General features: G+C 44.2%; 1 protein-coding gene across 9 annotated transcripts in view; it reads right to left on the bottom strand.

Moving 5' to 3' along the window:
• Positions 1 to 25,000, bottom strand: part of dscamb (Down syndrome cell adhesion molecule b) — a 177,342-nt gene that overhangs the window by 18,721 nt on the left and 133,621 nt on the right. For 4 of the 9 annotated variants that reach the window (XM_083637242.1, XM_083637247.1, XM_083637243.1 and 1 more), the window contains exons 12-30: positions 21,740 to 21,936; positions 20,101 to 20,197; positions 19,600 to 19,728; positions 19,147 to 19,314; positions 18,338 to 18,408; positions 16,991 to 17,234; positions 15,414 to 15,560; positions 13,125 to 13,280; positions 12,397 to 12,530; positions 12,129 to 12,282; positions 11,517 to 11,634; positions 11,110 to 11,276; positions 9,125 to 9,223; positions 7,299 to 7,487; positions 6,267 to 6,557; positions 3,503 to 3,679; positions 1,310 to 1,340; positions 968 to 1,083; positions 593 to 742 (exon numbers count right to left, since the gene is read on the bottom strand). In XM_083637242.1, coding sequence (XP_083493368.1) covers positions 593 to 742; positions 968 to 1,083; positions 1,310 to 1,340; positions 3,503 to 3,679; positions 6,267 to 6,557; positions 7,299 to 7,487; positions 9,125 to 9,223; positions 11,110 to 11,276; positions 11,517 to 11,634; positions 12,129 to 12,282; positions 12,397 to 12,530; positions 13,125 to 13,280; positions 15,414 to 15,560; positions 16,991 to 17,234; positions 18,338 to 18,408; positions 19,147 to 19,314; positions 19,600 to 19,728; positions 20,101 to 20,197; positions 21,740 to 21,936 — 2,835 coding nt within the window. Of the gene's footprint in view, positions 1 to 529; positions 743 to 910; positions 1,084 to 1,309; positions 1,341 to 3,502; positions 3,680 to 6,266; positions 6,558 to 7,298; positions 7,488 to 9,124; positions 9,224 to 11,109; positions 11,277 to 11,516; positions 11,635 to 12,128; positions 12,283 to 12,396; positions 12,531 to 13,124; positions 13,281 to 15,413; positions 15,561 to 16,990; positions 17,235 to 18,337; positions 18,409 to 19,146; positions 19,315 to 19,599; positions 19,729 to 20,100; positions 20,198 to 21,739; positions 21,937 to 25,000 lie in introns of all 9 variants that reach the window. The other 5 variants (XM_083637244.1, XM_083637245.1, XM_083637246.1 and 2 more) reach the window with 4 other exon arrangements.

The following is a 25,000-nucleotide window of genomic DNA, read 5'->3' as shown; positions in this document are numbered from 1 at the left end:
CTAATATTTGACAACTAATCAACTGATTAGTCGTTGCGGCACTAGTGTGTGTGTGTGTGTGTGTGTGTGTGTGTGCATTCAGGCCGCACTGGCCAGTTGGAGCAGGGCAATCAGGTGAGGCTGTGTCAGGAAGAGGCGGGGAGATCACTATTCTTCATCAGTTCCGCTTCTGTAGAGCTCAAACACCAGAACGCCAAAGGTTGTTTATGTCGCTTTATAATCTCAGCACTGGAGGGCAGCTCATATCTGAGGGCAGTGCAGGGTTACGACAAGACAGGGGTGGAAAAACGATTTGCCTAGTATGTAATTCAGATGAATGGGCAATGAAATACTATTACCGGTGTTTGGTTTTGATGCCGCAAACTCATGTTCTTTTACAATGACATCCAGCTGTGAGAATAAAACTGAATACAGGGTAGGCTATACATGGTTGCAGAGTCACCCAATTCAAAACCTGCTTTATCCTCAAGACACTTTTCCAAACACTCACAATCGACAGTACGTATGGTTAGTAGCACAGGACTAGCACAACTAGCAGCAGTATTAGTAATAAAGGGAAGAAACGTGGAGCACTGACGGTGATGGGACTCACTGGTTCCAGGCCTGGCATCGGACACGTCCACCAGTGGTCCGGTGGCCTGGGACAGAGACTGGTAGTGGACTGTGTGGGTCACTGTGGACGACTTCTGCTTATTCGTCTCGCCAAAGTCATTGTCTGTCAACAGCACGGTGGACCTGTCGTCTGGGAGGTAGGACATTCAGAGAGAGAGAGAGAGAGAGAGAGAGAGAGAGAGAGAGAGAGAGAGGGGAAGGAAAGGATGGAAGGAAGGGAAGAAGGAATGACCCAAAAGATGGTGGGAAGCAAGACAGAGTCAGTAGCTGAAAGAACATGGATACTTTGGTTAGCTACTGATCATATGGATGATGTCAGTCATGAGCTTACAGCATATGACGGCTCCCTTCTTACCGATTGTCTCCATAGTATCCCTCTCCTCGATGAGGAGCTGTGCTCTGGGGATGTCGATGTGCATTCGTAGCGTCTGCTGCTGCTTGTTCACTGTGTCTGGTGTACGGGTGTTCTTACTGTGCAGATCAATGAGGGGAAAACCCATTACTTTCTTTCGACTGCGTGGTTTTGCATTGTATTACAGAAATGCTAATTCAGTTCCATTAAAGTTGATAAGTAATTCCGAGAAGGCAAGAGGGACAGCATATCGTCTGGGCAATATATTAGATTTTTAGTGATAGGTAACTCCAGGCTGCCCTGTGATTTATGTTCACTGCATAAAGGTGGATTAAGCATACATACCTCATCAGCATTTCTGCCAGGCTCTTGGCATCTGTGAAGTCAGCACAGAGCTAGTTAGCACAGTAACAGTACTGTCTGGGTTGATAATGCAGCACAGTAACAGTACTGTCTGGCTTGATAATGCAGCACAGTAACAGTAGTCAAGTCAAGTCAAGTCAAGTTTATTTATATAGCCCTAATTCACAAGCATGTCTCAGAGGGCTTCACAGAAAGTATGTCTAGCTGATTCTAGCTGACACAACAGTAACAAGAATATACAGAATAAAGATAACATTTGAACAATTGATAATATAGAAAATATAGAAATGAAGAGAGAGCAGAGGAGAGAGCAGGAGAAGGGGGAAGAGCAGGGGGAATGTGAGAGAGTGATGGGGTGGGGAGGGAATGGGAGATGTTGGAGGGTATAGGAGGTGGGGAAGGAGCAAGAGGAGAGAGCAGGAGAGGGGAAGGGGGGGGGTGTGGGGGAGAAGAGAGCAGGGGGAGGGAGGAGGTGGGGAGAGAATGAGAAATATAGACGCACATCTTGCAAACGGACATATGTCAATTTCTAAGCAACCAAACTATGCCTAATTTAATTGGCTGCAAGCCTTTAGTAGTGAGTCCTTTTGCCAAATAAGCACATGTTCACATATAGAGCTTATGGGTGCCTTGCTTTAGGGAAGAGTGGGTGCCATGCTTTGAATAGTGGCGAAATACTAAGAGCATGGGTGCCATGCTTTAAATAGTGGCGGAATATTGCCATGCTATGCCATGCTTTGGATATATTGGAGGGGATAGAGTGGGTGCCATGCTTTGGAGTAAAATGTGTACTATGCTTTAGAGTAGTGGGGGAAGGGGGGAAGAGGAAGAACACCGGGAAGAGGAGAAAGCAGGAGAGTGGAGGAGGGAGGGAGAGCGGGGGGATGTGAGGGAGGAGAGGGGGGAGGTGGGGAGAAAATAGGAAATGTGGAGGAGGAGAGAACAGAGGAGGAGAGATGAGGGTGCAGGGGAGGGAGAGCCAGGGTAGAGGTAGGGTCTAGGGTTGGGGGAGGGGAGGGAGTAGGATAGGGCCCAGATTAGGGCGAGGGCGGGGAGAAATGGGAAATGTGGAGGAGGAGAGAACAGAGAAGGAGAGGTGGGAGGGTGCAGGGGAGGGAGAGCAGGGGGAATGTGAGAGGGAGGAGAGGACAGAGAGGAGGAGAGAACAGAGAAGGAGAGGTGGGAGGGTGAAGGGGAAGGAGAGCAGGGGGAATGTGAGAGAGGGGAGAGGACAGTCTGGGTTGATAATGCAGCACAGTAACAGTACTGTCTGGCTTGATAATGCAGCACAGTAACAGTACTGTCTGGCTTGATAATGCAGCACAGTAACAGTACTGTCTGGCTTGATAATGCAGCACAGTAACAGTACTGTCTGGGTTGATAATGCAGCACAGTAACAGTACTGTCTGGCTTGATAATGCAGCACAGTAACAGTACTGTCTGGCTTGATAATGCAGCACAGTAACAGTACTGTCTGGCTTGATAATGCAGCACAGTAACAGTACTGTCTGGCTTGATAATGCAGCACAGTAACAGTACTGTCTGGGTTGATAATGCAGCACAGTAACAGTACTGTCTGGGTTGATAGGCTGCAGCAGTGGAAAAACAAGCACTGACATGATATGAATCACACAATTCCTCTAGAGAAAGGGCAGTGAACGCATGTTAGAGTTTGGACATAGTGATTATGGAGACGCTTGATCTGAAGAGACAACTGCAGCGGTTTCTTCCTGGTAGCTTCTTGATTACAAGAGCAAAGTCAATAGCCTCGATTTTGGCTTCACACAGTTTAATTGCTTCAGATGCAGTTGAGCGTGATGCGATTTTAATTACATGACATTTTAAATGTATCACCTTGTGCTCGTCTATGTGCTTGTTGGCCTGTGTGTGTGTGTGTGTGTGTGTGTGTGTGCGTGTGTGTGTGTGTGTGTGTGCGTGTGTGTGTGTGTGTGTGTGTGTAAACGTGTGTTCATGGAGTGGATGTGTGCAAGTATTTCAGTACGAGTGTGTGTGTGTGTGTGTGTGTGTGTGTGTGTGTGTGTGTGTGTGTGTGTGTGTGTGTGTGTGTGTGTGTGTGTGTGTGTGTGTGTGTGTGTGTGTGTGTGTGTGTGTGTGTCTGAGACCATCTTCACTGCCGTATATACTAAATAAAGTATGATTTGATCTAAAACCCACCTCTGAGTCTCTTGAGTCTCTGCTCCCTCCTCCTCCTCTTCAGCACCATAAGCATGATGAAGACCAGCACAGCTACCACGAGAATAGAGGTGATGGTCACCACCATCTTCAGGCCTCCGCTGCCTGACATGTTGTCTGAGATGGGATCTCCAGTTTTCAGCAGGGGAGGGATGGTACCTGAGAGGGGCACAGAGTCAAGAAAGACATTCAGAATTCATGGCTCAAAAACCAACTGGTCCATGTAGAAGAGAAAGTCTGTTACTTCTGTTTGGACAGTTTCATAATCCTTGTAGTGTGCTGAATATATGTTTGTGTAACTTTCACCTTAATTGGTGAACACAGCACATACTGTATTGTTTCCATTGCCTGGTCACCTCACAGCTTCAGTTCATATCTATTCAACATGTCCATTCAGCTGTGTGGAGAACAGATTACCCTATTCATACAATTTATCTTTTTTCCAGTCATTGGACAAATGTGTGACTGCCCAAGTCACACATCCTGTAGACTATTGGCAATAATATCTGACAAACCCATGGAAAGAAATTGCACCACAAAAACTCCATCTGTGTCTCTCTAAAATAATTACCGTACCTCCGCCAAGGAGGTTGTGTTTTTCAGTGCCGTTTGTTTCTTTGCCTGTTAGCAGGATTACGGAAAAACGACCGATCCAATTTTCATGAAAGTTCGTGGCAGGGTGTAGCATGGGCCAAGAAAGAACCCATTAAATTTGGGAGTGGATCAGGATCCGACTCACGAACAAGCACTAATAGCATTGGCCTTGGTGGAGCTCTGCGCTCTCCCGAGTGCCCTTGTAGTTATAAATAAAATAACAACTGAAGAAAATTGTCTATCATAAATTATACTAGCCTACTAGATAATTCATTGGAGTGAGGTGTGCTATGGTACGGACCCTGCGGCCTGTTAGCTCCTCAGTCAACACATAATAACACAGCTAAGCGAGGCAGCTGCTCTCCAGAGTGCCTGCTGCTACTTAAGTTGTCCTTTAGCTGAACTAGGCTGGGGCACCAGGTTGGCAGAAGGCTGAATACGTGGCAGAAGTCCCCTGGGATTGTTTGCTCAGCAGCTGAGCCGAGGTATAGCACCGCTGTCAAAATGACAATGGCCTCCACTCCCAGAGGCTGGCATTCGCGCACACGCACGCACGCACGTGCGTGTGCACACACACACACACACACACACACACACACACACACACACACACACACACACACACACACACAAACAGGCAGCTTACACTTCTCAGTAAAACCCTTCAAAGGACATTAATGAATAGACTGCACCACTGCGCTCTCCCTGCCTCCCAGCCATCTCTACAGCTTATTCAGTTCCTTTGTGTGTGACTGACACTCTGTAGCCCCGCCCCCAGGCAAATAAAGCTACAGCACACCCAATAGATACCCCCGATATATCTTAATGGGCTGACTCGCTAAAGGACGGTGCTGCGGCTCTACACTACAGGATTGGGGATTCAACAGCAGGTAGTCTCTTCAGATGTGCGTTTACTGCGGTGGTTGAATCCCCGATCCTGTCTGCCTGGACTGGGCTAGCAGCTAAATGCTAAGTATGCTGAATGGGGAGAAATGGGGGATTTCCCCCATGCCATCCCATGTCCCATTGACCACGCGTCTATGATGAGACACTGCCTGAATGTATGGAGGATCATAAGACCATCCCCATGTTCTTACCCAACCTGAGCACTCAAAACACCAAAGCCTGGAAGCACATACAGTAATTAGAATTGCATTATGGCACCCCCTGTTGAAACGCTGTCGATGTTTTGACTAAAGTATGTTTTTACTCTCAAATTGACTGAGCTTTTGATGTAAGTAGTACAGTACAGTAAAGTAAGCTAAACATGAATGACATATTTTTTACACTATTATTTTACATCATGTTGTAGCTATAAAAGGTTTATATGGGTAAGTGGCCGTTCACACCATACGCCAAAGCCCCGCCAAAGCCACGCAGTTTAATTTTGGCGTACTTGTTAAGAGGTGAGACCGTTCACACCAGCCGTATGAAGCTGAAGCGATCGTTCAGGATTCAGTCCTATTTTCCAGGCGTGACGCATGAAGCTTGAAGCTGCCAGGCATGAATTCAATGGGAGTTGTGGTCGGGTTCAAGGCGCACTGAGCAAGATGCTGGGGAAAAGAGACTGCTCCTGGTGTGACCGGTTAAGCGTCAGTTCAGCTTGAGCCTGCCTCAAGCTTAATTTCTGCCTATGTTCTGCCTATGGTGTGAACAAAGACTAACACTTGACTGATTGTAAAACATACCTATGTTTGAGTACGGGTTAGAGATACCCTACTCTTGTTCAAGTCGCACTATCCATGTACAATTCAAACTCTTCAAAGATGTATTGTATATATATAATAGATAAATACATGCTTGGGGCTTTAAAATATGCGTGGGTTCAATGTCTATATAAAAATTAAATTCCCATACACTGCCATAAAAAAGCATGTCTGAGAGGGAGTACAGATCTACAGTACAGTGGAATCACTTACTGAAATGTTATTTCACTCAGTTTAATAATTCATACTTTATATGTTACTGTATTACAGTCGCCCATTTCAAGCCAATAATTGTAAACATGACCAACTCTTTCTCAAAGCTACAGCGTATACCAGTGAAGTTATTTATGACACTATCAGTTGCTACAAATCCTATACTGGTCCCATGCTGCTAGATACGGGCCAGGCTGTGTGAATCTGTGGGAATCTATTCAATCCAAACTCACTTCCGTCAGCATCGAGAGTCGCAAATGTGATCCTCTTTTCCGCTGAGCCGGCGCTGTTGGTGACCTTCATCTGCAGTTCGTACCAGGTCGCCTCCTGCAGGTCGTACAGGATATAGCTCTTGGTTAGCGATGTGCGTTGGGCTGTGGTCCAAGTGGCCGAGTCCACTGCGCGGTACTCCAGGATGAAGGTGGTGATTGGGCAGCCGCCGTTGTTCCAGCCAATCAGGTTGAGCCTGACCCTGGTGGAGTTAATGCTGGTGAAGAGTTCATGTTCTTTGGCAAATTGGGGTTCTGCGAAGAGGAGAGAGAGAGAAGGTACTAAAGACTTATAGAATAACTTATAGAAGGGTGCACACAATCAACTTAGTTTACGTCAGTGGATCTCAAAGTGGGGTCCGGGGAGCCCCAGGGGTCCTTCATCCACTTTTTGTAAATAAAAGAAACAAACATATAAAAGCAAAAACCTTATCAGATGGTGGACCCTGGGACAAAGTCTTATCAAATGGGGGTCCATGGTCTAATTTGTGTCAGTTTAGGGGTCCTTGACATGAAAAAACTTGAAAACCACTGGTTTACAAAGTTCTTGTATGAAGAAAAAAAAAAAAATCAAAGCCTAACATGACAACTTTTGTGGACATAAAGGAACAATGATGATACATGCGTACTAGTCGGGCAGGGTTCTAAATAACTATCGGTATATGAGTTAGGGAAATACTGTACCACCAAAATTGACTTTAAGATTGTTGTTCTATAAGTAGAAAAGAGTTGTTGAGTTATGAGTTCTTAAGATCAATGAAAATGAAATCATATTGCACTTGCTGCGATGGTTAAAAGAAAAATATTCGCGTACCTGTATTCATTCTCTAGAAGTATGAGACATAGACTGTATCATATGTATGGGAATTTGACTCCCAAACTAAGTTGCCTTAAATCATCCCAGGCAATGCAATTAGATGATTGCATTTTGACTGATCGTGAGATCTCATAACTCAAAATCAGAAAAACAAAACCCCTTTGTGTTATGCTCCATACCTTTCCCGTGGGTCTTAGCCTCAATGATCTCGCTGATGCGCCCTGGCCCCACTGCATTCTGGGCCGTGAGGGTGAATTTGTACCACGTGCCACACTTCAGGTTCTCCAGACGGTACGAACGCTCACTGGGGCTGATGGGGAAACTGCCCCACTGCTCGCTGTTGTCCTCCGAGTACTGCAGGATGTAACCTGAGAGAGGGGAGAGGAAGAGGGGAGAGGAGGAGAGAGGAGAGAGGGGGGGGGGGGGGAGAGGAGAGAGAAGGGGAGAGAGGAGGAGAGAGAGGGGAGAGGAGGAGAGAGGGGAGAGAGGAGAGAGAAGGGGAGAGAGGAGGAGAGAGGGGAGATAGGAGGAGAGAGAGGGGAGAGGAGGAGAGAGGGGAGAGAGGAGAAAAGGGGGAGGAGATTTCGTGTGAGAGAAAAATGTGAGTCAGATGCAGAAATAGTTATTATAGCTGGTGTGCATAACTTTTACATTTAAATGAACGTCGTTACATTCAAGGCATTGCCAAGGCATTGCCCAGTGACATTCCCACGCTGACCTGGAGCATGTGCACCAGAGACTTCCACCCAGCCAAGCTGGCTTATTTCCAGTTAGCCTTCTGCTACCTTGAATGGGGATAAATAATTCAGTCATGCTGCTCTTGAATGCATGAATGAAAGAATGAATGAATGAAAGAAAGAATGAATGAATTAAAACTTTATTTTGAATATAAAAAAGAAATATATATGTATGTAGGTGTTGTGTATACTGTGTGTGTGTGTGTGTGTGTGCGTGCGTGTGTATATATATATATATATATATACACATACATATATATATATATACATGTATATATATGTGTGTGTGTGTGTGTGTGTGTGTGTGTGTGTGTGTGTGTGTGTATATATATATATACACATACATACATATATACATGTATTGCTGATTTTCAACTGGCTTTGTGTTATTACAATGTCAGTAATTATGCAGATGGGCAGCCTTTACCTTGTCTTCATGTTTTCCTGCACTGAGAGCACCGCAGTTTATTCCAGCACTTCCTGTAGAGAATGATGCAAACAAAAAGCATCATTCTGTACAGGAAGTGAAAAGATGTTGCTCGGGGGTGCGGCTTTGAAGGCGGCTGTTATTGTTTCTTTTTATTTTCTCTATATGCGCGCATCCACAGAGAATCCCATCGAGAGCCTTAATGAGCATTAATGACCCATACCAGCTGGCAGGGGCGGAGTTTGTGCAGGCAGTCAAACGTGGATTACTCGATGCAGAAAACATACACACAAGGTAAGCACTGTCCATCTGCTTTATATTACAGAGATTATAATGATACAAAGCGGGTAGAAAATCAGCAAAGCCTTCCTTTAAGTGAAGGCTGAAGAGAGAACAACAGACAATTGTGAGCTTAGGGGTTTGTATTTGGTGATGGATCACTACACACCGAGGAGGGAAGCAAAACAAATATCACACAGAAAGCGCCATGGACAGCTCTTAAAGTGACTACAACTCTGAAGACGGAAGCCCCACTTAGTGCAGCGATGATTAGGAGCAATGATAGATCACTGAGGCGAGGCTCACCGTGATTGGGCTTTCTTGAAGATGGAATGTTTTAATCTTTCACTTTAACACACCTAATCTTCCCTGTTCCTTTTTAATCTATCCACCATCTACTTTTTAGGACTCAAGCACTCAGCACTGGCACCAGATAATGAGAAACAAGAAGAACGGGACCAGAGTAATGGCTCAGTTGACATTGCTTGCGAGTGTGTGCGTGCATGAGTGCATGCGTGGGTGTGTGTGTGTGTTTGTGTGTGTGTGCGCGAGTGGCTCTCACCTCTGATGGAGCTCCCCCCATTGTCTCCAGGTATCCATGACAATGTGATGGATGTGGTGGTGGTCTTGGTAACTGTAAGGCGTGGCTGGTCAGGAGGGACTGTGTATATGAGGACAAACATAAAAAGTTCATTACATGCTTTGTTCTCCTGGCCACGATTAAATTCTCAATCTGTAATATCAATATGGCGCACCACCAGAGTACTGTGTACTACTGTACAGCTATCTGTCTCTTCTGTCTCTTACAATGAGTGTATACATATACAGTACATGAACATTACCTTTTCGGTATTCTGTTAGCAAGCTGGTACACATAAAGGTATATTCAATTTAGAATAAACCAGACAAGCTTATACACCGATTATGAAAAACCCAAATAAGGAGATGCTGATATATATTACCCAGGATACCGAGCCATGTACTATATACAATCCATCCTATGTATTGTTGATTTCAATTGTATCTGTAAGGAATATCCTGTTTTTTTAGGTATACAGAGAAATTTGTGATCAGGTTAAGAAGAAGCATCTAAACAGCTTATCCCAATCGAGAGCTTATTTGTGATTCGAGTTAGTATACTGAATGCTGTTTACATTAAAGAAAAACACTCAATTAGAATTCTGTTCGACTCTCCACGTTATTGTTAGCCCACAACAGCCTCTGCTATAGTACAAAAAGAGCCTGGATCTCAGTGATAGATGACACTTTCTCACCTTGAATCCTGGCTTTGAAAACTAGAACGACCGCAACGCGGACTTATGCCTCCGCCATTAGTTCATTCTGGAGTCCAAGTCGCCATTTGAGGCAAATTGGAAGAGATTCCGTCAAGGCGCTCCTGTGATGTTGCGTTACAGAGCTTGGAAATTGGGTGTGTGAGAGGTCACAGTGACCTTGAACTTTGACCACCAAAATGTAATCAGTTCATCCTTGAGTCCAAGTCGATGTTTGAGACAAGTTTGATTAAATTCCGTCAAGGCATTCCTGAGATATCGCGTTAACAAGCTTGAAAATGGCGTTGGAGAGCTCACCTTGACCTTTGACCTTTGACCACCAAAATCTAATCAGTTCATCCTTGAGTCCAAGTCGATGTTTGAGACAAGTTTGATTAAATTCCGCCAAGGCATTCCTGAGATATCGCGTTAACAAGCTTGAAAATGGCGTTCGAGAGGTCACAGTGACCTTGACCTTTGACCTTTGACCACCAAAATCGAATCAGATCATCCTTGAGTCTAAGTCGATGTTTGAGGCAAATTTGATGAAATTCCGTCCAGGCGTTCCTCAGATATCGCGTTAACAAGCTTGAAAATGGCGTTCGAGAGGTCACGGTGACCTTGACCTTTGACCTTTGACCACCAAAATCTAATCAGATCATCCTTGAGTCTAAGTCGATGTTTGAGGCAAATTTGATGAAATTCCGTCCAGGCGTTCCTCAGATATCGCGTTAACAAGCTTGAAAATGGCGTTCGAGAGGTCACAGTGACCTTGACCTTTGACCTTTGACCACCAAAATCTAATCAGATCATCCTTGAGTCTAAGTCGATGTTTGAGGCAAATTTGATGAAATTCCGTCCAGGCGTTCCTCAGATATCGCGTTAACAAGCTTGAAAATGGCGTTCGAGAGGTCACAGTGACCTTGACCTTTGACCTTTGACCACCAAAATCTAATCAGATCATCCTTGAGTCTAAGTCGATGTTTGAGGCAAATTTGATGAAATTCCGTCCAGGCGTTCCTCAGATATCGCGTTAACAAACATCGTACGGACGGACGGACGGACGGACGGACAGCCGTACGGACGGACAACCCGGATCCATAATGCCTCCGGCCTGGCTATCGCCGGCGGAGGCATAAAAAGGGTTTAGGAATCCAACTGAAGCGTTTTACTAACAAGCTTCCTAAACTGAGTTGTATTTCTCTACTGGTTGCTACTGTATGTAGCCTACCGTATATAAATAATTTCTGAATGATGAACCACTCCTCCTCCTCACCTTGAACCTGCAGGTTGAGCGTGATCTCATCTGACCCCCAGTTGTTGCTGGCCACACAGCTGTAGTTCCCAGAATCCTCTGCTTTCACTGTGCGTATTATGAAGCTGCCGTTGCCATGGACGCTACGACGGCCATCCACCAGAACAGGAGTCGGAGTTCCATTGGTGCTAGAGAAAGACAGAGAGAAAGTTAGAAACATGATTACCACCACAGAAAGTGACGGCAAAGCCACGCTAATTAATCAAAAAACACTTTTTAAATCGAGGTCTAGGACAATACCTCCATATACACCTATAATTTCATAAAAATATGAACCCTACAGAGTAAGAACAACTTTGTTTGTTTGTTCCCTAAAATGTATAACAGCCCTCTTGTATTGAACAAGACTATACAGTACTGTCACTTACTTTCCCTTGAGCCACTTGATGGTAGGAGGCGGGTCTCCAACAGCCTTGCATGGTAGAACAATGTCCTTCATCCAGGGAGTGGTCACTGTCCCGTTGAAGGTCAGGATCCTGGCTGGAGCTATTAGTGGCGTACACACACACACACACACACACACACACACACACACACACACACACACACACACACACACACACACACACACACACACACACACACACACACAATGTTTTGGGTTGGGTTTAGACATGTAATGCGCTCAGTAACAGTGAACAAAGTGAGACGTAGTTTCACAAATCCATCCAAATGTTTCCTGGCAAGAAGATGCTCATTAGGTGATTAAAACACCAATGTTGGGGCAACTTCATGGGCTCTGTTGCCCATCATCATTGCCCAAACAGTTGCCCTTTGTATGATTGCCTAGAATGCCTACTGTAAATACTCATATTTGAATGATCTATTTATATTCACATCAATAACAAAATATCCAGGACAATAAAGATTCAAATTCAGAGCAAAAAGCCATGCTTGGGATTTAACTCTACTTTGTATAACAATAAACTATTGTGCCTGGGAAAGATGATTTTCATTTCAGTTGAGTCAAGATGGTGTACCTTTGGCCAGAGGCTCCACAAAGATCTTCTGACTGTTGTTGCCATGGCCAGCGGCAGTCACAGCCACCACCCAGATACTGTACTGTCGGTTCCGAGCCAAGTTAGGGATCCTGTAGAAATAGACATCTGGAGAGGCCTCAAACTCACTCATCACCTGGGGACAGAGAGGAGAGAGGGGAGAAGTTCATATACCGTTGGGCAGCAGTAGTGTGAAGGTGGAGAAAGTGAACAAAAAAGTAAAAAGGTAAAGTTAAACCAATACCGTTACCATAGGATGGAGGTTGGAGCAGAAGACGATGTACTTCCTGATGATGCCGTTGAGTTTGAGCGGAGGCAGCCAGGAGACAAACACCACCGAGCTGGTGGAGGCCGCAGCCTTCACCCCCGCTGGAGGACCAGGGACTGGAGGAGAGGAGGACAGCGTGAAGTTCAGGGAAAAGGCGCAAACTCATATCTCTGATCATTTTAATCAACATTTCAGCATAATATTCCGTCTTTAGGTTAAAGACTACTGTACATGCATGGATATAAGCAGACAAAAATAACCTTAGTTTTAATATACTGATTTTGTGCAGTATGTCTGAGTATTTGGATGATCTAATTGGAGCTACTGTAACTCAGGCAGTGTTTGGTGAAAACATATTAAAATATTCAAAACTATTAAAATAACTATCATTTGATCTATTCTATTCTATTTCTATTCTAGTGTGTTTTTCCACCGTTTGCTTACGCTTTATTTATGTACTCCTACTTTACACTGTGCACTGACTTGTAATGGAGCCCTCTACCCTAAGAATTTCACACGTGCGTACTTACACGGAGTGAAAATAAATCTTGAATCTTGAAAAGCTTTAATAAGCATAAGCCCAAATTTCTAGATTGGCAAAATTGCCAGGACCTAGTGGTAAGGAAGAACTCTGTTTTTAGATAATTTTCTGAGAATCCAGGACTAAATTGGAGTGTGTTGTTTGCGTCATATCTGGTAGTGCATCTTACCATCTTCTTTAGTTCGCACGTAGATCTGCTCACTGCGGACGCCATCTCCTGCCCTGGTAAAGGCTAACACCTGGATGCTGTAGTTGGTGTACTTCTCCAAGCTGTCCAGCTCCAGAGACGGCTGGGCGGTCGTCACGTTCCTGATCTCTCCAAGCTCTGACAGAGGAGAGGAGAGAACATATGGTGATAACTCTGAATAATAATGATAATAATAATAATTGATTTTATATATATATATTTTAAGTTATCAAAATGTAATGTAGCGGTAGATTCCCTGCCTACCAACACGAAGGTCGCAGGTTCGCGCCCCCGTGTTACCTCTGGCTTGGTCGGGTGTCCATACAGGCACGATTGGTTGCATCTGCGGATGGGAAGCCGAATTAGGGGTATGTGTCCTGGTCGCTGCACGTCTTCTGGTTAGTGGAGGAGCCTGTTCAGGGCGGAAGGGAACTGGTGCGAATAGCGTGATCCTCCCAGGTGCTACTGTACGTCCTGCCGCTCCCTGTTGTCAGGGCTGGCAATTGTGCATGTATCGGAGGAAGCGTGGTGCTAGTCTACGGCTCTCCCCAGATTGGTGGAGGGGGTACAGTGACCGGGGCAGCAGGGTGAAATTGGCCAAGTACAATTGGGGAGAAAAATAAGGGAAAAAACAGAAGAAAAAAAAAAATAATAATTTAAAAAAGTTATCAAAATGTTGGTTTGAAGAGACGCAGGAACAGAGAGACACATCGCTTCCGCTTCTATTACATTGCTCGCTCGCAGTCGCTCTCAGGTCGTGAGATAGACTGAATGCTCTGAGCTAGAATGGGGCAAATAACCCCACCCCGATCCCATAGTCCCTTGCGGGCCACATGACTGTGGCTCTCTTTGCCTAAACCTGTACTTGCGGTTTGGCTTTAGTTTTATTTTTTTGCACGTAATTAAAATCAGATACAGACAAAGGGAAACAACAGAATATTGTGCCGGTAGAGACAGAAAACCCTAATTGGGCTGATACTTGGTCTCTACCGAAGAAATTAAAGCAATATTGATAATAATCCCGACAAAGCATACAATATAAACAAAAAAAAACAAGAGAAGAGAAACAAGCAAACAATAAATAAGGAAAAGAAAAACAACAGTAATGAAAAAGACAGAAACAACCAAAAAAAGGAACACAAAAAAGGAACACAAAATAGCAACCAAAATAAAACATAAAACACGGCAAGGTACAGTAATGTATAGATAGTGATAGAAATGCAACATTATATATTATAAAACTCAAATATGTACACACAAAGTAAAAAGACAGAAATTCAGGCATAATATGTGCCTGTATTGTTAATTGATCCTACAGTACAGCAGGTATTTTCCTCTCCTCTCCTCTCTGCTCTCCTCTCCTCTGTTCTCCTCTCCTCTGTCCTTGACTGTCATGTCCTGCGACTTAGAGCTGAGGCAGTGGCCCTCACTGAGTTATTGCATGGTGAATTATTGATGGAGGCTAGCCAGGCTGCAGGCAGGATCACTGCTATAGGGAGTGGAATAGAACCAAGGGAGAGACAAGCTGGATTTAAACCCCGAAAATATGTTTTTCTTTCCTCTATGCGACACAGATAGGATATGTCATTGTTGATCAACCTTGCTCATACTGTAATGTGGCTGCAAAATCTAAATTTGTTGTGTTGAGGAGATGTTGCAACAGTGCAAATATGATCAAGTGACTGCTGGTGCTAAACATTTTACTTTCAAATATCAATGAAAAAATATACTGGGAATTCCAAATGTTACTAGACTTTCCTTCAATCTGGTTTTACACCAGGATTCCACTAACGCCTATTGTCATCTACCTGCAATAGCTACAATAATGATAAAACACAACAGATTATAAAACGCAACCAGGATGACTCAGATAGATGGTTCAGATGGTCCTTCACTGAGGGAAAGTGGTGTTGCTCATTTATTTATCAGGAAACATTTAAAGTAAAAAAATAAAAAAATAGATGATGGAATGAGTTATACCGCTTTTGTAACACACAACAGCATAGCGCAGTGTGATGAACCAACAGCTCCCTCTAGTGGATGAACTGTGAGAGCAAACAACAGCAATGAAAAACAGGCAATATCCTGTAAGTGACAGGCTGGGTGGCTTTTAGGTACGGAGCTAAATAGTAAGCAATCTAAACTGCATCGATCTATACGGTAAATTATGTCAATGTACGTGTGTGTGTGTGTGTGTGTGTGTGTGTGTGTGTGTGTGTGTGTGTGTGTGTGTGTGTGTGTGTGTGTGTTTGTGCGTGCGTGTATTTGTACCTCCATCAGGCAGATTGGCCCAGTAGATGACTCTGTAGCCCTGCAGGTTTCCGTTGAGAAACTCCCTGGGCAGAGTCATCCAGGACAGGGAGATGACCTCTGGGGACTTGGCTACAGCCAGGACGTTTTCAGGGGGGCGAGATGGTACTGAGAGAGAGAGGCAGATGAGCGGCAAAATTAGCATTGTGGATGAATGGGGGTCGATAGTCCAGGGATTTTATTTATTTAGTGTTGTTGTTTTTTAGGCAATTGATTGAGACCCCAAAGGTTAGCAAACAAATAATGAGCCTCAGGTGTTTTGCCAAGAACATCAATTGTTTTTTGTACAATGTCTAATCCTGCTAACAGGTAAATGAAACGATAATCACAGTTTTCTTTTACTGATTTTACACCTAAATTGAGAACCTAAATTAGCTTGAGAATCCTATAATAAGAATGTGAAGTGTCTGTCTGTCTGTCTGTCTGTCTGTCTGTGAGTGAGCAAATTGTGTCCGGCCATAGCTATGCCATTTTATGTGTGATTGCGCTGAATCTTTCAGGAAGTGTAAAAAGGACCGCTGCGGGTGACTTAACGGAGCTGGATTCTTGAATTAACAACTAAATGGGCAGAAATGGCTAATTAGTGGCCAAAATGACTCAAGACAGGTTCAGCACCATGGAGAGGTCCAGAGTGGAGGAGCCCACATGTTCTCCAGAGTGGAGGAGCCCACAGGTGAACGGAGTTGTAATCAGCCAGTGAAGTGGAGTATGAAACCCCTCTGGGGAGAGAGAGGAGAGGCTTCATGCCAACTCTGTGAGCGAGGCCTGACTAAATGGCCAGTCATACAGGGACGGGTATTCCGCTAGTTACTGGAATGGGCGATGGTGTAAAGTAGTGTTTGATTAAAAAAATTATACTGTGTATATATATATATATGTTTTTGGAAGAGAGATACACGATTTTTGTTGCTTACTATGTCAAACATAATGATAACTGCACCTCCAAAATTGTGATGATTTTGTATACAAACATCTTAAGAAATCTAGATACATTAATAGTATTAAATGCCCCAGACACTTTAGGCATAGGCGAAACTTTCCAGGAAGCAGACTGCCCAGGTGAATTCATGTGAAAGCAATGATTTTTTTAACCTATTAATTCCACTCCCAGCCTCAATGGGAATTGCACTGTAGCTAATTCAAAAAGTTTTTTGTTGTTGTGGGGGGATACATTTCAATAATAAGAAGGTATTCCTTATATTATATACTGTACAGTCAATATGTACAGTACATCTGACCCCCTCTATCGGCATTGTGAAGAATAGTGCTTGAGATAGAGACATTTATTTGCCTGATGTAGTTCAACACATGTCCAGGAGATGGTAGTCTTCTCACAAGAATACAAACTTGTTTCAGACACTGCATCTAATGACACTGGGGTCAAGTCTGTTTCAAATCACTCATTCAATTCAAAATAAGAATTTAAACTGCAATGGCTACAAACCAAATACAGATACAAACATGTGTGCACGCACACACACACACGCACACGCACACGCACACACACACACACACACACACACACACACACGACTCACCGTCCTCCAGGGTCTTGGTGACCACCTGCTGTGAGGAGGGCCCAGTGCCGGCCCTGTTGGCGGCCTGCACCACCACGCTGTACTGGGTAAACTTCTTCAGGTTGTCCAGCAGAATGCTCTCTGTGGTGTCTCCTGTGGTGTCCATGCTGAGGATGGTGAACTGGTGGCTGCCTAAGGGGCTGTACTCCCTGTAGCCCACCTGGAAGCCGCGGATCACCCCGTTCTGCAGGTGCTTCTGGGGGGGCTGCGGGGTAACGATTAAGAGAGTCAAAACTGTCAGAGAGACCATAAATCAGAAGCTGTAGCATTTTCCACCAAAGCCTGAATTCTAACCCCTCGTACTCCTCGGCCATCATGCTTCGCTCCATCCAAGGTTATGCTGCATAGCTGCAAGCTGCATAGCTTGTCCTTATCCGTTTTGTGTGTGACACCATTACTCTCCATCTACTGTCTATCTATGTGTTGTGTTTGAAGTACAAACTCGGTTCTCTGTTGCAGTTCATTTGTTATGTGGCGTAAAAGATGGAGCAAATGATCACAGTAGAACTAGGACCACTGGGAATAAAAAATAACTTAAGTAGTAAGTAGGCCTATATAGATGTATTACACTGTTGCTGCTATTCATGATACTGTAACTATTTACCATTGGCATTAATGTGCTCACATAAGTCTCATAGTTACATTATCATCTGATATCAATAATAGGTCTTACAAGCCCATTTCTATATACTGTATTATCTGTATACTCCCTTTGTAATACTACAGTACTTACATACTGATTACATTAGGCAGTGTTTCCTAAACTGGGGTACACATACCCCTAGGGGTAAATGGAGGTACTACAGGGGGAACTTCAGAGAAAGGGGAAAATGGACAAATGCAATAATAAATCATGAAAAGAAATTAAACGTTAACATAAAGCTGCTTAGAAGGCACTAATTGTATCTCTTCCACTCCATTTCTTATTTTGTAATGTTATATTCTTCAAAAGGTGGGTTATCATTCATTCATTCCATCATATGCTATAATTTTCTCTTGCAGTTTTCTAAGCAAAATGTTGGAGTCGGGTAAAGGGGGTATTTGGATTCAGAAATCAGGGAAAGGGGCTACTGAAGTCAAAAAAGTTTGAGAACCACTGCATTAGTACATATTGTAAAACTACAGTAACATCTGACGACAGCTGGCTTTTTAATATTTAATTTATCATATCTAAGGAGACATAGAATTGTTTACAAACTATACTCACAGGGTGTTAATGTAGAATTTAAAGCAACAGTACATCCTCCTAGTGTTTATTTCAGTACATCCGGTCATACTAAGGTATGCACAGCCTGCTGACTACTGTACCTTCCAGCTAACTTTGATGCTCTGGGGGGAGGTGGGCTCCAGGATAACATCTTGCGGAGGGCCATCAGGGGCTGAAAATTAAGCACATCATTCAACATTACAGCACGCCTGCCACCTAATGGGAAGGGATGATCTGCCATTTGCTTTTCATTCTGTTCAGTTTCACTAGGTGGTGCTGCCGAGCTAAGAATGTATGAAGCTCTCGCTCGTTCACCCGCATGGCAGCTTCCACCTCGGATGAATAAAACCTTCGTAAGAACACAAACCATAACCTTTGAAAGTAATGTGAGAAACGCTACACGTTTGGTTTGATTTGATTTAAATTTTATTCGTTTTTTTTCTCTCTCCCTTCCATGAGTCCAGTAAAATGTGCCATTTTAATGGGCCGGTTTGCCTATGGGGGAATCATTACAAGCAATAGAAGATAATTGAACAGGGATAGAGCTGACCAAAGGTAACAGTGAACTGATCTGCTTCTCCAAATATAAAGGACCTCAAATGATGGCTTCCATATAAAAACAGTGATAAAATAATTATGTGTGAGATGATTCATAAGCTCCAGGAGCCAGGACAATTTGGACGTAATGGACACTTTATCTGAAGAGTTTCCTTGCAAAAATGTGACATCCATCATTTAATGTTCACTTTGTTGCAATGACATGATCACTTTCAATGAATTGTGTTGGCCCTTTTAGATCAGCTGTTAATTTTATCGTGAAGCTGATTGCACTCAATTGAAGTAAAGTCATTACAACGCTAAGCAAAAGGGACACTGTGACCGAGTTTCCACAGAAAGGAGTGTTACTAACCTGCTTCATCTGTAGTGATGGTGAGCTCGTTGCTAGGGTTGCTGTTGCCGATGGTGTTCTTGGCGACCATGCGGATATTGTAAGTGGAGGAAGGGTGCAGGTCGATAATAGTGGCCTGGTTGAGCTGGGGTGACACGTCTTTGGTTACCTGGGCTGATAGCCATGAAGCTGAGAGAGAGAGAGAGAGAGAGAGAGAGAGAGAGAGAGAGAGGGAGAGAGAGAGACACACACACACACACACACACACACACACACACACACACACACACACACACACACAGAGAGAGCATTTCTATTTTTTGGATGCTCCAGCGTGGATTTATTTTAGCCACGTACATTTCAGTACTAGTTTCAGCTGTCTTCCATACTGTATGCATCACGTACATTTCACTACTAGTTTCAGCTATCTTCCATACTGTATGCATCAGACACATTAGGATAACTCAGTTCTACCTGATTTGTTCTTGCACTCAATGTCATATCCTGTGATGGGGCTGTTGCCGTCGAAACCCATGGTCCAGCGCAGAGCTATGGTCCGATCTTTGACCTCCCGGATCTCCACCTCAGGAGGGTCTGGTGGCTCTGAGGAGATGCAACAGAGAGAGAAGGGGGGTGAGAAGGAATGAGAGAGGAAAGAGAGAGAGAGAGAGAGAGAGAGAGAGAGAGAGAGAATCTGGAGCTGTAGTCTCTAAATAGCTGTGGATCCCAGGCAGGCAGACATATTGGTTTTACTCTGTCTCTGATTTCCCCGGTGAGAGATTATGGATAGTGCTGCAGCCAGTGGAACTCATACGGTCTCGCAATTAAATGAATAAATGAAGTAATGAATTAAGGAAAACTTTACTACCGCCCGAGGGAATTTGGCCTTTTCCCAAACGACCCCACTGTAAAAGCACAAGCACATAGCAGTGAGTTGGACTGAAGCAGGAGGCTGAGGCCGAGGAGGGAGCCTACCTTGCACGGTTAGCTGTATGATGCCTCGGTCCTCGCCGAAGGAGTTGATTGCATGACAGGAGAAGAAACCAGAGTCTTCACGGACAGTAGGCATGATCTAGAGAAACACACAAGGCATTCAGGTTGATAGAGACTAAAAAGGCTCTATCGTCGCAAAGGCGGTAGTCTCGGTTTCCAGACGTTTGGTGAGCAGCGCCAACAGCGCCACCTTACCACCAAACGTCTGGGAATTTACTGTTCCAAATCTGGTTCATTGAGCTCGGCGAGAACGGCCGGCAGCAGACACGTCTACATTTATTATTCAAATTTTATTTGGTAGCGGCAATGCAATGTTTCATAGTTCCAATATCGAGCAAGACACTGATGTGCTGCAAAGAGAGTTTATACCTGTTGTTTATTTTACAATAATTTTTCCTACCCGGAAGTGGTCCGCTTGCTACTGTGTGAAGTCATCAGCAGGCTCTGTAACGTAGCCTCGGGAGTCGGGCTTATCGCTGGGGGAAAGACCTCTAGCCGCCGGGGCTGGATGAAACATGTCCTATTAACAGGTTATGTTTGTTTCTAGTGATTAATATGTTTCTCCGCAAACGCGACAGCACCGGTTCTGCATGAGCGTCACTGCCCCCAGAAAGCAGGCCCGCCCACAACACTCATGATTGGTTCTCCGATGCAAGGCTTCCAACAGCACCACCTAACGTTATGAAAAGATTGTAATAGTAATATTCTCAGTCTTACAGTAGTGAAACGGATTAAGACTGAGGGCTGAGTCTACAAAGGCGGTAATTTTGCGTTAGTGCCCGGTTTGCCCCCGAATAGCGCTGCGCAAAGCCCTAATTGTGCCATATAGACGTGTTTATGCCCAAAGCGTTTGATCATGTCCATCCCCCAAGCCACAGAGGATTTCCTGCACTGCGCAGAGAATACTGCATGCACTCAGGCGTAATGGGGTTTTTTGCGCTAAGACCTGCTATTAAGACGCTCGGAAGCTGGCCCTGGTATCTTGGCCAGAGTGCTAAATGACACTTGCGGGAGGCAGACGATAGCATTTGAGGCACGCAAAGGCCAGTATTTATCACCGACACGCCTGGGCCACACCTACACCTGTGCTTAGATTCCAGCGCAAAACTAGATGGTGGAGGCAGACGATAGCAAGATGGAGGGAAGATAGCATAAGAGGTGCGCAAACAGCTGCGCAAACGATAGTGCCGTACGACGATAGGCCCCTAAGACTATCAGTTAGGAACGTTAAGAATCTAAAATATCTGTACAATGTTCCATGCCAAATGCTTTCTTTAATGGGAGAATAGACAGTGCCCTCAGATTTAGTACTTTTATTTCTTTGGTTAGACAGTGGGAAAGAAAAGAGGGAGACAAAGCACTGGTGGGATTTGTCATTCAACTCACTGGCACTTAACCACTCGGCTATTCCTATGACACACTGTAATACAAATGTACTCATAATTACTATGTTTTAATAACCATCAAACTGAACTGAACACTATGACTATAACATGTCACACATGAAGACTTTAAAATAATGTGACCTGGGGTCGAGTTCTGTCAGCTTTCTCTCAGCTTTTCAACGATATGGGAAGGTGTTTGCCACACACTGAACTGAACAGAGACAGAGAGCACCCACCACCAGCGTGGAGATGACCTCGTCCGCCACCTCTTTGACGATGACCACGTATCGGCTGGTCTCGGGGTTGATGATGCGCTCCTCCTTCTCCCAGCGCACCATGATGGGCTTCTCGCCGTGCGCCGTGCAGCTCATCCGCTTCTCCTCACCCTGCGTGGCCAGCGTGGTGTTGGGGTACGAGGTGATCATCGCAGGGACTGGATAGTATGGAGGAGAGAGAGAGAGAGAGAGAGAGAGAAAGAGGGAGAGAGAACAGACATTAATACTGCTTATACCATGGTCTGGGTGAATACTCGATTCTGATTGGCTGCAGGGTGACCATTAAAAAGTGATAATGTACAGTTGGTAAAGTCGTTCAGCCAAATGGTCTGTTCACCGTTCATATCAATGCGCCATAGTTTCAACAGTGGTATCAAGAGAGCTGTTTGAGCTCTATACCCCCGTTAAGGGTTAATATGACACTTTTGTAAGTTGAGAAAAAAAATTAGTCGGTCAAAGTAAGTATTTAAATCACCCCTGTGTGCTCAGTTTATCAAAAATAACTCTTATTTACAATTTTGATTTTCGTTTCGGAGATTTCCCTCACCTGACAGAAGCCGGCTCTGAGCCATTAAGTGCCTCTGCAAGCTGAGCGGGGGCGAGCTGCGCCCTGCAGTCTTTCAGGCAGAATCCCGACTGTAACAAAACTGCCCTCTGAACACGTGTGCATCATGTTCCATGTTGCGGTCTGAGCGAGGGGACTATTTTCTCTGCGGTTCTTAAATCATCTCCAAGGTTATAAAAACTAAATTTTGATTGCAAAACACATGCAAATGTAAATGAATGGTCTTGTTTTGTTGGCAAGTGACCATGGTATAAGTAGGTTAATGCACTTTGAGGTGTCCATTATCACTTTTTAAGGGACTTCGCGGAAGCAACCGGTCCGAGGCGCGCTTCTTGCGTCGTCCCTTAAAAAGTGATAATGGACACCTCGTCGTGCATTAACCCTTACTCAACATATCTACAGTAAATCTTGGGTTCTTTTTTCATGAGCTGCTGAAATATATCTTCAGAAGGTGAAATTAATAAGTTATATTTAGATCTGAGCTGTTGTAAGAAATCAGTACATCTACTTAGAGCCGCAACGATTAGTCATTGTTTAGACTAATTTTTAAGAAAAACAAAAACAAACTAAAATTCTTTCATTCAAGCTTCTTAAGTGTGAATATTTTCTGGTTTCTTTAGTCTGACAGGAAACTGATTATCTTTTGGTTGTGGCCTGTTGGTCAGCACAAAACAAGACATTTGAGGACATCATCTTGGGCTTTGGGGGAAAAGTGATGGTCATTTTTCACTATTTTATGACATTTTATAGACCAAACGACTAATCCAATCCAATCGTTGAGAAAATAATCAACAGATTAATCGATAATGAAAAGAATTGTTAGTTGCAGCTCTACATCTAGGCCTACTTGACCTTAACCTGCTTCACAACCTACTGTATTCAAATGTGTTCAGGACTACATTGGAATTAAGTGTTTCACTGTCGTGTTAATCTCTGGGTACAAATATAAATGTGTACAGGTATGGGTATTTGTTTTAGATGTACTGTATATACTATACTTCTTTTTGGGCCAAAAATGAAAGAAACACATCTTTATAGCAACTGTATTTCTTGTAGTACTGTACAGTATGCTGAGAAGACCCCCTCTGTGATGAGTGAAGATGAGGCAGAGGAACGGAGAAGAAAGCGGTGACTTCTGACTGAACTCCCTTCGGTCCGCACGTGGAGCCGGTCTGGCTCTACTCCGTAACCGCACACCAGGCTCATTAGCAACAGATCTTGTCTTGTGTGTGTGTGTGTGTGTGTGTGTGTGTGTGTGTGTGTGTGTGTGTGTGTGTGTGTGTGTGTGTGTGTGTGTGTGTGTGTGTGTGTGTGTGTGTGTGTGTGTGTGTGTGTGTGTGTGTGTGTGTGTGTGTGTGTGTGTGTGTGTGTGTGTGTGTGTGTGTGTGTGTGTGTGTGTGTGTGTGTGCACTGTGCAGAGAGAGATAGAGAGAGAGAGAGAGAGCATGTACCCCTGCAGCAGTAACTATGATTCCTCTCTCTTTTTTTGTCTGTTCTTGCGTGAAGAATTCTCCAGACTAACAGAGATTTCCAGGTGCTATTCACAGTATAATGATCTCTGCAGTGTGAATCTCCTGAATTAACCGTATTACATTGAATGAACTTCTGAAGCTCTGCGTAGGCAAGAGTGAATGAATATGCTCATTTTCATCTTGATGGACAGTGTCTAGTGCATGTAAAACAACTCAAGACACAGCCGACATGTAGGAGGTTAGGAGGAGATACGCCTGTAGTCTTGTAGCCTACTGCAGGTGAGGAGGAGATACTCCTTTACTCTTGTAGCTTACTGCAGGGGGAGATCAGCTCCAAAGAAAGCAATACAGTTTGGGAGGAGATGAAGTTGCTGCTGATGGAGTAATGGCTCATAAGCAGGGGCGTAGTGGAGGCTAAACGTGAGTAAACACAGTTTATCCACCTTTTGAAATGAGGCAGATCGTTTACTCACCTATTTTCAGATCACCTATATACCGTAGATCAATGAGGGGAAACAAGGTGGGTAAATGACTCACCTTGGATAGTCTACCCACCTCTGTATTTACCACTACACCCCTGCTCAAAAGGGTTTGGGAATCAGAGGCACTCAAAGCACTTTACAACATTTAGGAGAAAACCTGCATGAGAAGCCATTCAAAACCCCTGTGCCAGGAATGGCACTATTGGAACATTTTCATTGTGCAAAGAAAATAGAGAGTACTGTAGTTCTAATTTCAGATTTAAAAAAAGCAATCAAACAAACAAAAAACAAACAAACAACAAACAAACACCTACATATGTGGCTGCCTTTGACCAAAGAAAATATATATTTGATATTTCAACATCAAGAAGTCCAATAATTCCCCCCATTGTTTGCGGGTTTTAACCAGTCGGCAAGCCCACCCCCTTTCCCAAGAAGATGTGGAAGTCTTTGTTTAAGCTGTAATTCCTCGAATGGCCAATTGGGCTTGGGGGCAGTAGGCAGATCTCCCCATGTTAAAATGCCCGACTTTGTGAGGGGTGAAACACGGTTTTGGTCTATATAGCTAATTTAACCTTTTCACAACAACTGTAGGGGGGTAATTCTTTATATAACTCGCCCGTTTGGAAAATAGATGATAGAAAAGGGGGTGATTGACAGATCGCCTGTCCAGTGATCATGCAGCTTGCCGATCACGGACCAA

The sequence above is a fragment of the Poromitra crassiceps genome, assembly GCF_964638095.1.
Source record: "Poromitra crassiceps genome assembly, chromosome: 5".
Classification (NCBI taxonomy): Eukaryota; Metazoa; Chordata; class Actinopteri; order Beryciformes; family Melamphaidae; genus Poromitra; species Poromitra crassiceps.
Note: the sequence above shows the minus strand (reverse complement) of the source record. Positions and strands in the feature narration are given on the sequence as shown.